Source organism: Sinocyclocheilus grahami, unplaced genomic scaffold, assembly GCF_001515645.1.
Source record: "Sinocyclocheilus grahami isolate Dianchi unplaced genomic scaffold, SAMN03320097.WGS_v1.1 scaffold109.1, whole genome shotgun sequence".
Classification (NCBI taxonomy): Eukaryota; Metazoa; Chordata; class Actinopteri; order Cypriniformes; family Cyprinidae; genus Sinocyclocheilus; species Sinocyclocheilus grahami.
Genome location: NW_015505288.1, coordinates 440,286 through 454,354, shown reverse-complemented (window position 1 = coordinate 454,354; position 14,069 = coordinate 440,286). Strand labels below are relative to the sequence as shown.

Below are 14,069 nucleotides of genomic sequence, written 5' to 3'. Positions count from 1 at the left end.
TATAAAGATGCACACACACACACACACACACACACACACATGTATATATATATACACACACACATTATATACATATATAAGCAAATAAATTACATATCAACATTTTTGTCATTAATAATAATTAATATATTTTTTATTATAAAATATTTTTTTTATATGTCTGGCACAACAATAAAAAATATATGTAATTATAATTAATTATTATTTAAAATGTATTAATTATCAAAATATTAGCCATCAAATCACTTTAATAAATTAAAGTATGTGCTTAATCAGACCAATATGACATTATAAAAAATACTAATTATTATTTCTAAAAAGCAGTATTATTGGCCAACATGTGCCAGACAGTAGTGATGGAGTGTTTATACATGTGAAGATTTTATGCTGTGGAAAAAACTGATAGAAAAAGAATAAATAAAATAATTAATGTAGTGAGACTTTTGATTTTAACCGATGGTGTATGAAACTGAACCGATTAAGGCTTTTGGTCTCTACATGAAACCTAAGGATCAAAGCTGTACATGTAATTTAACTCATAATATTATTTCAATATCTACTTCAAGGATGTTTAGATGTTTTGCACAGAAAACAATTTGAGGATACTGATTAAAAATAAGGATTTGTGTTTGAAAGAGAGTTTTTGCCTGTGTTTTTTACCCTCAGGGTCATCACTGTGCATAATACTCACCTTAGCTTGAATTGAACACAATATTACTTTAATATCTTATGGCAATGTTATTTTAAGTGTTTTTTAAAAATATGTTTTTACTTGAAAACAGATTGAATATACTGATGAAGAGAGGGAATTTGTTGAATTCTCTGTTCATTTACCCTCAGGGTCAGTGCTGTACGTAATGTGCGAGCTTGTGGTTGACTTGTTGCCATCTCCAGTCCTGTCTTTCACACATGAATAAATTCATGCATCTCCAGCAGAGCTGTTAAAATAATTAAGTCTCTGCCGTTCACTACACTAATGTCTGATTCATTCTGCGCCACGTACGCTCAAGTGCACAAGAGGGACGCATCCAAAAATTCACTAATTTGGTGTTGGAGTGCAGGTTCAGAATGGAAGAGAGGTGTTGTGGGACGTGTTATGCTCTTTTCACCTGCATTATGAAGTCTCACTGAAGCATATCAGAATCAAGAGCTCTACAGTTCACTTCCCCTTTACGACTGGTTGTGTTCATATGCGCTAAATTTATTTTTAAGCTGGAGGCGAGGATATTATAATTCTTACCTGCCAGTAAAAGATTACCATGTGGCTGCCGTTGGTCCTTTACTGCAATACAGATATTTATGATATGAATAATGTGACTAGGGTTCAAGTTTATGAGAAAAAAATGTTTTACACACTTCTTGCGTTTTAATAAAATCAATAAAAACCCATAAAACAATTCATGTGCAGAAAATGTTAAAGACAAAGTTGTGCCAGCAATATTCTGTCCCAGCTGTTAGAAGTTATTTATCTTGTGGGAATTTGCTAAACTATTCGACTAGTTGGTGGGCTGTCTAAATGATTAGTTGACTAGTGGATATCTAACAAATATTTAACAAGTAAATAATGGGAACATTGCATACAGCAAGTTTTGGTTTTGTGTTCATATGCGCTAAATTTATTTTTAAGCTGGAGGCGAGGATATTATAATTCTTACCTGCCAGTAAAAGATTACCATGTGGCTGCCGTTGGTCCTTTACTGCAATACAGATATTTATGATATGAATAATGTGACTAGGGTTCAAGTTTATGAGAAAAAAATGTTTTACACACTTCTTGCGTTTTAATAAAATCAATAAAAACCCATAAAACAATTCATGTGCAGAAAATGTTAAAGACAAAGTTGTGCCAGCAATATTCTGTCCCAGCTGTTAGAAGTTATTTATCTTGTGGGAATTTGCAAAACTATTCGACTAGTTGGTGGGCTGTCTAAATGATTAGTTGACTAGTGGATATCTAACAAATATTTAACAAGTAAATAATGGGAACATTGCATACAGCAAGTTTTGGTAGTTTATTTATTTATTTATTGGTTTATTTAATAGGGACCATGCATATTCATGAACATTGTTGTATAAATATACACCATGTAAATATGCCAGAATTAGTAACAATAACTACTTTTCATCTGCAGTCCCTAGGCAGGTAACATAAAACTAACATAAAGACAGCCAACAATAATACAACATTCATTCACTATAAATGAAAAAATACACATAATGGTGACATATACATTTACAACAAAACAAAACAGAAATACATGGTGGAGAAGACATTGTTCATCCACCTCTATACTACATTCAATTTAACAGTGATTGTCCATAAGGCTTCTAACTGAATTTTAAAAGCAAAAACATAAATGCATTTAACATTTTGCCACCTTGTGGCCAATTCTCACAAAATTGGACAGTCAGCATCATGATAGTTATTTTTATTACCACCGGCTTCTAATTTGGCATGAAATGGAAATTGTGATCATATTTTCTTCTCTATTGTGACGTTTATCTAAATGAAATGGCTTCTTGAACAAGAAAAAAATTGAAAGCAGGGAAGGGGAAATGTACAAAGATTACAGAAAGTCACATGGATTTGATAACATGTACACAGTTAGATCTTTTATAATGAACACGGCAAAAAAAAAAAAAAAACTGATTTCATGTTGACTTTAAGAAATTAATTTACTGTCTGCTGAATTTTGATTGACTTTTGGCGAACATCATTGTTCATTTGTATGATTGATAATGTTAGCATATGTTAGCATTTCTATCAAAGAAAATGCACATCAAATGTCAACTTTTAAATGTTTCACAATTAAATGTTTGCAATGCAATCATGAGGGTTTTGTAGTTGTAGCGCCCCCTATGGGCAAAATTTGGCATGTATCTTCAGAATGTCCTGTTGTCTCAGTCTGTGTGTATGAAGTTGTGTAAAGTTTGGAATTCCCTTTCAGAAGATATAGGTCAGTTAGTCACTGTGAACCACACCCAAAAATATCAAATTTGCTAGAAACCATTTGACAAATCCTTTTGATGATCTTTTGTCACAAGTGTCTCTAGATGATAAATACCAGACATCACCCATAATGGACAAACTGCCAAGGAGCTATATATACTTTGTCTTAATTCAGGCATACTAATCATTTCTGTTGTCTTGTCATCCAACAGGAAGTTCTACTACATTACCCTTTTACGGGATCCCGTGTCTCGGTACCTAAGCGAGTGGAGACACGTCCAGCGCGGGGCCACGTGGAAAACATCCCTGCACATGTGCGATGGGCGAACGCCCACGCCGGAGGAGCTGCCCCCTTGCTACGAGGGCACCGACTGGTCGGGCTGCACATTACAGCAGTTCATGGACTGTCCGTACAACCTGGCAAATAACCGACAGGTGCGCATGCTGGCCGACCTCAGCCTGGTGGGCTGCTACAACATGTCCTTCATCCCGGAGAAGAAGCGTGCGCAGGTGCTACTCGAGTCGGCCAAGAAGAACCTACGAGACATGGCCTTCTTCGGCTTGACCGAGTTCCAGCGCAAAACGCAGTACTTGTTCGAACGGACCTTCCACCTCAAGTTCATCCGGCCCTTCATGCAGTACAACAGCACGCGGGCCGCCGGCGTGGACCTGGACAACGACACAGTGCAGCGGATCGAGGAGCTCAACGACCTGGACATGCAGTTGTATGACTACGCCAGGGATCTTTTTCAGCAGCGCTACATGTACAAGCGACAACTCGAGCGAAGAGAGCAGCGCCTAAGGAACCAGCCCGCCCTCTTCCACTTTCGTCGGACACCCAGCTTTGATCCTGCTTTCATGGATGACGCGCCGGAGTCCGAGGTGTCCCGACTGCCCACGGAGGACTACATGAATCACATCATCCACCGCTGGTAGCAGTGCTGGGGGGAGGGGGACGGTAAATACAGGTTGACGAGGAGAAAAAGGCTGCGATGCCCAGGTCAAATCCAGCGGGAGAGGAGCACGGCGAATGAGAAAGAGACAGAACTTTAGCGCCACCATCAAATGCAGCCCTCCCCCCTTCTGTTGTGCTCCAGGATATCCTTCGGTCGTCTTGGAGAGGAAGGACTCTAAATGCAGCGCGCTCTTCGCCGCTAATGCGAAGACTTTGCGCGTTAGGTCAGAAATGACTGACTAACTTAAAGCACTGAGCCTGAACTTAAAATAAGAGGTGAAGACTTCTACAGGTGCATTTGCCCATGGAAGGAAAAAACATACGTAAAAATTATCGGAATTATATTCACTGCAGATTTTAAAAGAATGAACCGAATGAAATTGTATAAGGGTATTTGCTTAAATGTCTGCTGCCATTTCAGCCATGATAACGGTCTGTCTCTTTATTTTTTTGTTTATTATGGTCTTATTTCTTTTGATTATTTTTGAAAGGGATTGTTCGTCCCGCAAAGAGGTAAAACTCACAGCACTGAGACCAACAGAGCTGCCTAACACTTATTGGATGCAATTTATTAGCTTTTCATAATCAGTGATGACTTGAAAAGGTCTGTTCTATTGTCCTTGTTTGTGTGTATTTGCACTTCGGTTGCAAATTTCGATGGACGACGTGTGGACCATAGCCATTATTTAAGCTTTCAGCATACTGTACGAGAAAATTCTGTGAGCTAAGTGTACTAATACAACCTTACCGAATGTGAGAGGTGTTTCGTTTGTCCGATCCGACAGATGTCTTGCGTGAGGTTATTGGCCGAGACAAATTCTAAGTTGTCATTAGCACTCAATCAAGGCCATTTCTTAGTAGCTGAAGCGGGAACCTGGTGGAGATCCAAAGAGGAAACTGTGTCTTATTTTACACTTAGTAAGGATGGGCTCTGTGTTTCTAAGTGAAGTCATGCACTCTAAAGACGATTGACTCAGTAATGACACCTGTGTGTCAGTCAATAGCAGGAGCGTTGTAGAGCTTGTGTGAAAGTGTGTGTGTGAAAGAGAGAGCTCGTGAATCACAAAAGCAGAATGAAGAAGCAGCAAACGCAGCCTTTATAAATGTCATCACCATTCCCAATTCCCAGAGACTACTCAATATTTAGTATGCGTGTGGATGGAGGATGACTGTGTGTTTTTGAGATTCTAAGCATTCTATTGAGGATGACTGTTTTAAGTATGCTAGCATGTTTGGGTGTTACTTTTTTCTGTGTGAATGTGTGCGAGTGTATTTCATGACCAATCTCTTGCCATGGTCCTCAGGGACTGAAGCTATTCCCAGTAAGGGGACAAGAATGATGTCACGTGTCTCCCCTTATGCAAATCTTTGAGTTGTTTGTTGTTAAAGGAATAGTTTGCACTGAGAAGTGCACAGTTCTGTCATTATTTACTCGCTCCTAATCCATGTGACCATAAAATGAAATGTGTTGCAGAATGATCAAGCTGCTCTTTTCCAAACAATGAAGGTGAATAGGGACCAGGGACGCGGGAAGATGTTTTCGATTGGGGGTGCTTTGTGTGTCCGTGTTGGGTGAAGGGGGGGCTGGTTCATTTACGTCGGTGCTTGTGCTGGGGCTGGTGTTGTTTAGATGCCGATTTTGGAAAGTTTTTGCTGGGATGGGCATTTAAAAAAATCTGATATTCGCTTTTGCGCCATTATCTCCTTGTATTAAAGTTAATCTTGTTCGCATTTTGTACAGTTCATGTCTGATACCACGCGCTAGCGTCACATGTTCATGAGGATTAGGCTAATCATCCCATATAGAAAACATCACAAGTAAAATTAATCATGTTTATAAAGATAAACATGGGTTTATTATAGCTCACTTACAATTTACATTTCAGAGATCATTACAAATAAATTATTAAATGCTAAATTATGATAATATATAAATAAATTTAAATGAACGAACTTGGCGTTGCATTTGCAACCATGTGCTGCAGCCCCCTCAGCACCCCTACTTCCCGCGTCCCTGATAGGGACTGGAGCTGTGGAGCACCAAAACTATATTTAAATTAGCCATATTTAAAGTATTCAAGTTTATTCCAATTCAGGTAAGTCATAAGGATGGTCACTTTTGAGCTAAACAGCTATAGTCCTCATTCAGTTTCATTGTACATTATATAAAAGAGCAGCGTGAACATCCTGCAAACTGTCTTCTTTTATGTTCCACTAAAAAAAGAAAGTCGTACTGATTTGAAACAACATGAGAATGAGTAAATAATGACAGAATTGTAAATTTCGGGTGAACTGTCCCTTTAAGTTGACGACTACGCAACAACTTCAGAGTAAACAGTATGTGAATAAGGTATCAGGAAGAATTACCTTGACTCTGACTCTTAAGGTGTTATGAGGGATGTTTTTACTTTACTTACTGCTCTGCAATGGGAATTTGTTTTCTCAGTAACTATAATGACAGACTACTCTTCACTTACCACATATTTAACCTAAAGTGTTGTTATGTTATTCAGGAACAAATGTCTTCTCATGACCGATCTGCATAATTCACGAATGATCTTTATGAAGGCAGCCCTTTATTAATATCTCAATGTGATGCTGTCATTCCCTACAGCTGATATGCTCTTTATGGAAACCCTCAGTGGGTTGTAGCAATTGTTGGTCTCATTGCAAAATATTTCGGTGACCAAGTGTTTCTCAGTCTTAATTCAACAATAGCACCCAGCCAATCAGAATAGAATATTGGTGTGCTTTAAAAATGGCCACTGCGTCCAACTGTCAAATATTAGGCCAGAAACATGCTCTACAGTGACGCTAACAAACCCCAGTGCTCAAGGGGGCGACACAGTCACCTTCAAATGAGTGTGCCGTTAAAGTGTTGTTATTCAGGTGACTAGCTATAGATGGTTTAACTTTTACTTACTTAGATTCTCTTCAAACTGTTGCTCAGTCATATCGGTAGTCAGTTTATGCTAAAGCCTGCTATAGCGCCCCTCGTGGTAATGCTAAGAATGCGACACACATCTGAGTTGCGTTATCAATAGCATCATTTCAGAACAGTCTCTAAAATTAAGCTAGAGGCATTTGCCTTCACCTGCTGCTCTAGAGTATGTTTCTGGCCTTATGTGAGTCTAGCAAATTGACTTCAGCTCTTTCTGAAAGAGTGTGCAAGAGCAGCACTAGCGAATCCCTGAGCTCTGCTCCCAGGTGCATTTATTCATCACATCCAGTTCATCTGCTCTGGGTATTTTTCTCATTATTTCAACAATGGATCGTAAAATACACCATTAAAAAAATGGCATTTTTTTATAAACATGTCAATGCTTCCTGTCTTCATTTTCATTTCTGCTCTGGGAAAGTGTCTCTAAACTCACATTTAAGGTATTTTCTATTTTAATGTCTAAGGGCATTGATTAATACAGACGGAAAGTTTGACTCTTCAATCAGTTTGTGAAAATGAATTAAAAAGTTTTAATAGTAAGTAATAGCATTTCAGAGGAAACCTTGAAGGCATGTGAGCAGCATTTATTAATAAAGTGTAAAATATGACTATCAAGTTTCTGAAGTACCATTACACTTAAATATGTATTTATTTAGTCATTTATCATACGCTTTTATCCAAAGCGACTTACAAATGAGGACAACAGAAGCAATCAATTGTAGTATTAAAACAACTAAAAACAGATCCAAAACTAAAACTGGTGGTGGTTGAGGAGATTCCCCCTTATATGTAAAGCGCTTTGAGTGCCCAGAAAAGCACTATATAAATGTAAGGAATTATTAATTATTATTATAAAAGCTAAAACTTTATAAATACTACCTATACACATTTTAAAAATAAAGAGATTAAATAAAAATGACAAATGCATACAACAACATTTCTAAACTTAACGTGTAAATGAAAAACAAAAAATAAAGCTAAAAACAAAACAAAATATTAAAGAACAAAAGGTATAAGAGTATAATAATTATTCTAACATAACACTAAGCCAAACACCAAAAAATAAATCTACATATACAGGTGCATCTCAATAAATTAGAATGTTGTGGAAAAGTTCATTGATTAGTTGTCATGGTGACCAGGGGGCCTGGTGTTTGCAGAAATCCTGGCATCCAGTTTATTGAGTGAGGGGACTGTGACGATTTGTTAATCTAATGAATAATTGATTTGTTAAATCAAATAAAAATTAGTGTGTCAGATTGGTCGAGATGCTACATATATATATATATATATATATATATATATATACTATTAAATGTCAAAATAATTATTTACCAGCCCTGTGTGTGCAAAGGCACAGTATGTCAAAGTCCGTTCACCTGACAGCCATCTTGAACCCCCCCCCCAAGTACAAGTTGAATATATTTATAACTTGAGCATTCATGAGTTTATTATCCTTTACTATATTTCATATAGAGTTTAATGAACATAACTTAACATAAATTGTCACTTCCTGAAGACATTAAAAACCTGTTTAATTATTCAAAATTTAAAAAATCTAGTTAAAGAAAAGAAAAACTATATATAGGTATTACATAAATATATATTAGACAATTTTTTTTCTAATGAATTGCCATTGTTGTTGTTTAACATGCAAAAATTGGCAACGTTCCTTCAAACTACATTTAAAAATATGTACCATTCAAAAGTTTGGGTTTAGTATGTTTTTTTAAATAAATTTAGCAGGGATGCATTAAGCTGATCAAAACTGACAGTAAAAGTGATTTTTAAAGGATCATGTGACACAGAAGACTAGACTAATGGCTGCTGAAAATTCAACTTTGCCACTGACAGGAATAAATTAAATTTTTTATATATATATCTATATATATATTGAGATAGAAAACAGTTATTTGAAATTCTAACAATATTTCACAATATTGCTTTATTCAAATAAAATTCAAATACTAAAGATTCTCAGGACACTAATATATTGCCTATGTACCAACATATAATATACAATCTTGTTTAGATCATCAGAAGGCGAATTCATAGATACTAAACACGGTATATGTAAGGTTATATGAATGAGTGGTTTATCGTAAGCATGAATAAAATAGTCTATAATACAACAGATTAATACAAAACAGCAATAATATACACAATGGCCTGAAGAATATGTGTGTTCATTCAAAGAAAGGTTTTCCTATGAATTAATTAGTAGAAAAGTCAATTTCTGCTCTGCCTCTCCTATGGGGACAAAGAGTGGGTTATCCTACTCACATTCCTGGGGGGGTCATAAAACCAGTGATATCATGATTAGTTGTCATGGTGACCAGGGGGCCTGGTGTTTGCAGAAATCCTGGCATCCAGTTTATTGAGTGAGGGGACTGTGACGATTTGTTAATCTAATGAATAATTGATTTGTTAAATCAAATAAAAATTAGTGTGTCAGATTGGTCGAGATGCTACATATATATATATATATATATATATATATATATACTATTAAATGTCAAAATAATTATTTACCAGCCCTGTGTGTGCAAAGGCACAGTATGTCAAAGTCCGTTCACCTGACAGCCATCTTGAACCCCCACCCCAAGTACAAGTTGAATATATTTATAACTTGAGCATTCATGAGTTTATTATCCTTTACTATATTTCATATAGAGTTTAATGAACATAACTTAACATAAATTGTCACTTCCTGAAGACATTAAAAACCTGTTTAATTATTCAAAATTTAAAAAATCTAGTTAAAGAAAAGAAAAACTATATATAGGTATTACATAAATATATATTAGACAATTTTTTTTCTAATGAATTGCCATTGTTGTTGTTTAACATGCAAAAATTGGCAACGTTCCTTCAAACTACATTTAAAAATATGTACCATTCAAAAGTTTGGGTTTAGTATGCTTTTTTAAATAAATTTAGCAGGGATGCATTAAGCTGATCAAAACTGACAGTAAAAGTGATTTTTAAAGGATCATGTGACACAGAAGACTAGACTAATGGCTGCTGAAAATTCAACTTAGCCACTGACAGGAATAAATTAAATTTTTTATATATATATCTATATATATATTGAGATAGAAAACAGTTATTTGAAATTCTAACAATATTTCACAATATTGCTTTATTCAAATAAAATTCAGCTTGAGCATAAGAGACTTCTTTTGAAAAACATTACCAACCTCAAACTTTTGAGTGGAATTGTGATCATATAAAATTTATATGATTTCCATTTTTAAATATTGACAGTTCGATATGTTAAGTCAGAAATGATGGATACATGAAAATGCACAGCAGGAATGACCCTTCGGCCCCACATACACACACACATAGCAACCAGTGCTGCCGTGAGAGACAGCATCACACCACACACACACACACACGCCACAGCAGACATCAGCCGCTGAAGCCCAGGCTATGCTACAGAAGCGGCTGACTCAGACAAGAGCGCTCTCCCTGGTAATTACAAAATACCTCCTGGCACAGATATCAAGACACGCTTCTTTGTCCTGTTGAATTGAACGGCAGAGTAGCAGCGTATCAGCAGCCATTATTGTCTGAAATGGATGGGGGTAATCACTCCGGCTCCTCTGAGTTCTGCAGGGGTAATGAATTGCCACGCTGTGTCTCTTGGACAAGAGCCACACCGAGAATCACTTGCACCCAGGCCATTGTTCTGCCAGGATATAATAAGAATTTTCAGTATGACAAATACAGTATATAGAGAGAAGATGAAGTGGCTGGGAGAAGAATTAGGAGAATTTCTATAGCTCTGCACAATAGTATTGAACCTAGATGACGAAGGGCTACAACATACTTTTGTTTTGAGCTCAACAATTGGCCTCAGCAGCTTTTTAAATTAATTGAAACAAAAAGAGGCAAAACAAATGTTCAAGCATTTTCCCATATTTTCAGGACTGGAGTGGACCAAGTAATTTTAAAGTGATAGTTCACGCAAAAAATAAATTGACTTACCTGCACCTTGTTCCAGACTTGACTTTCTTTCTTCTGTGGAACACATTTGGTCACTTATTATGAAAGTCAGTGAGATCCAATATTGTTTCAGACCCCTTTGATTATTTCATTTATATTGCAAATAACTATCCTTTTAACCATTACTATTTAAAAATCCATATTGTTGCAGTGTTATTTTGGTAACATTGATGCACCATTATAATTTTTGTTATTATTTTGAATTAGATTTTATTTTTAGATTTTTATTTTTAATGTTAGTTACATTTTAATAATTTTTATTAAATGTCTAAAACTTCCTCTGTTGTGTGGTGTCATTAAGATTATTTAACTGCTCCCGATCGAGATGGAGTGTCCCGAACTCAAATCGTAAATATCAAACATGACTCTTGATCTGGCTGCCTCTGACGTCCTTAACAATAATAACTTTGATAGGTTGACTACTAAATATTTTAATATTGAGGGGGCGACGTGTCCCTCTCAACATCTATAAAGTGGTTCCTGTCCCGATTGTATCACAAAATTCACCTCAAATGGATTTGATTCAAAACTCGACACAGTAAACTAGGTTTCAGTGGCACTGATCTATAATCATAAGTCATCAGTTGCCGCTGTAATTTACGTTACGAGTGCTCTTTGCTTCTTAGCTTATGGCTGATTTGAATGCACAAAGGGGATAATGTGGAACTGACGTGGCCATTTCACCTTTTGTGTGTGTGGTCCATACTTGGGGTGAGACATATAATTTAGCACTGGGAAATATAAGTCAGTGCCATGGAAACATGATGCCACATCCTTGAAAAGCTTTCAAACTTGATTGTTATTCCTCTCGAAAACTGCTTCTCAAGTGTTTCCTCACAGCATTTCTTGAGGAATTTAGTTCTGTTCTGTGTCGTGCTGTCATTTCCTGTCATTGTTGGTTTTGAAGGACTTCTGCAAATCGCCTCCTAATCAGGGTAATTGATTTTTATGAGCAGAGCCCTTCCCAGCAGGCTGCTGGCTTTACAGCCCCCCTCGGGTATAAAAGGTAGGCGCTCCAGCGGAAAGGTTAACAGCCACTGCAGCAAGAGGAGAGCGGCTTTGCACTATACTTTTCTCTTTTCTGTCCACAGGCTAATGCATAATGGAGCCACCTTGACCCCATAAAGCACCCAGGGCTCTCTGTCCCCTCAGAAGCGCACTTCGACCTGTCACTCTTGATCTACAGTTTAATTCGATGCCGGAGCATGCAATTTCTGCCACACCGTTACAGGTTGTGTTGCTCTACCACAAGAAAGGCCAATGGAAGCATGCATAAATATCCGGCTGAAACATCAAGCATGCCCTTGTCAGTTTGAGCTTGGGTGGCAATAGCCAAACAGATGCAGGGTGTCCAATCATGTCCGATATTGATAAACAGAGCATGGATTTTGACATCTGACCCAGCAGTGACATTAAACTATTTAGCAGTATTAGAGCATCTCTGCAGGCACTTTAATTATCATGCTGGGTAGAAACAGGAAAAATAGGCAAATATTAAAATGAGAATAGCCTAAGGCTTGGCCGCCATGGCTCATGATGCTGTGCAATTAGTCTTTTGTTTGATGTAGCAGAATTCTGGTAATAAAAAATCTTCCCAATTGAAGTTTCCGTTTAGCTGTTGTTGTTGTTTTGTTTTTTTGCAAACCGCCTGAAAGCATCATCTGTAATGCAAGATCAAGATGTAAAATACAACTTTATGAATCCCACACTCTAAAAAATGCTGGGTTAAATATAACCCAGCGCTGGGTTAAAAAGGGACAAACCCAGCTATTGGGTTGTCTTGACCCAGCTATTGGGTTGTCTTGACCCAGCTATTGGGTTGTCTTGACCCAGCTATTGGGTTGTCTTGACCCAGCTATTGGGTTGTTTTGACCCAGCTATTGGGTTGTCTTGACCCAGCTATTGGGTTGTCTTGACCCAGCTGATTGACCCAACCGCTGGGTCAAAACAACCCAATAGATTGGGGTTGTCCCTTTTTAACCCAGCGCTGGGTTATATTTAACCCAGCATTTTTTAGAGTGCAAGAAGGAAATGTATCATATTAAAGCCTAGATGGTTATTTCCTCTGACAAGATGATTGAGAATCAAATATTCATAATGAGAGACTTGTGTTACTTCATAAAAGCAGACGTGTCAATTTGAAAAAGTTTGCAACTGAGTGTATTGAAAACACAATGCCTTTTCTTTTTGAAATGAAGATTCCAAATTCATTAAATATTAAGCATTGTTTGAATTGTTCCTTCTCTTTATTGTCCTGGTTTAAATGTGTCATGCAGTGGTCACTAAGCCCATGGGAAATTAAAGGGGACAGTTATAGTAGAACCAATTCATTCAACCCATATTTTTAGACTAGTATTCCCATGGGACAGTGAGTTAGGCCACTGCTTGTCATTTAGGAGTAGGCTATTTGAGGTAATGAGGTACAAGACAGATCCCGGTTTTGTAATTTGAGATGGAACGAACTATTTATTAGTCTATTAATGAGATACATTAATTTGGGGTTCTTTTCAGTTATAAAAGGAACAATGTAAATGTTACTTTACTGTCGGTTCTACCATACAATGTGTTCAGTAGAAACAGTCAATAAATTCAGTACATGAGTACAATTCAGAGTAAAAGCATAGGCTAGTTTCCTAAAAAAAAAAAATTCAAAATAGATTTAGTATATTTTTTGAAAATATGTTTATACAATTTAAGCATGCCACTGCTTGAATATTCATAGCATCTACCCAAAGGCAATAAATACCATATAGCTTATTTATAGAAATGTATTTCTATCAGTGTAATACAGTATTACACTGAAGTAGCCTAGCTGTTTAAAAAATGATGAAAAATTGAAGCAGCTTAAAAACAGGCATCATACACAGTAGAGCGATAAAAATATAAAACAGAAAGATCTCGCAGTCAGATCTTTAGTCATTATTTTCACGCATTATCCGCAGTTTCCATTCTAACCCTAAGAGTTAAAGGCTCCTGCGCGCTCTTCTTGAGCCAAAATGGCGCCTATGACTAATTAGCTGTCTAACGTATAGCCAGTAAAAACATTGCATTATGTTGTTGTCTTTAATCACATTCCTGACATTTCTAAACCAATATCGTATTATATTTGATAAATACTGATGTTAATGTGGCACTTATAATATTATATATGATTTTGCTTATATTTAAAGCTATATTTCTGGAACGGCACAAAGAGCAGATCCTACACATGA

At 36.7% G+C, this 14,069-nt stretch overlaps 1 protein-coding gene across 1 annotated transcript in view; it reads left to right on the top strand.

The window, feature by feature from the left end:
- The window catches only part of hs6st1a (heparan sulfate 6-O-sulfotransferase 1a), a 142,558-nt gene extending 136,987 nt beyond the window's left edge, over window positions 1-5,571 (top strand). The window contains exon 2 of the mRNA XM_016277109.1: window positions 3,163-5,571. Within this exon, the coding sequence (XP_016132595.1) occupies window positions 3,163-3,886 (724 nt within the window). The 3' untranslated portion in view covers window positions 3,887-5,571. The remainder of the gene's footprint in view (window positions 1-3,162) is intronic.
- Window positions 5,572-14,069: the final 8,498 nt, after the last annotated feature.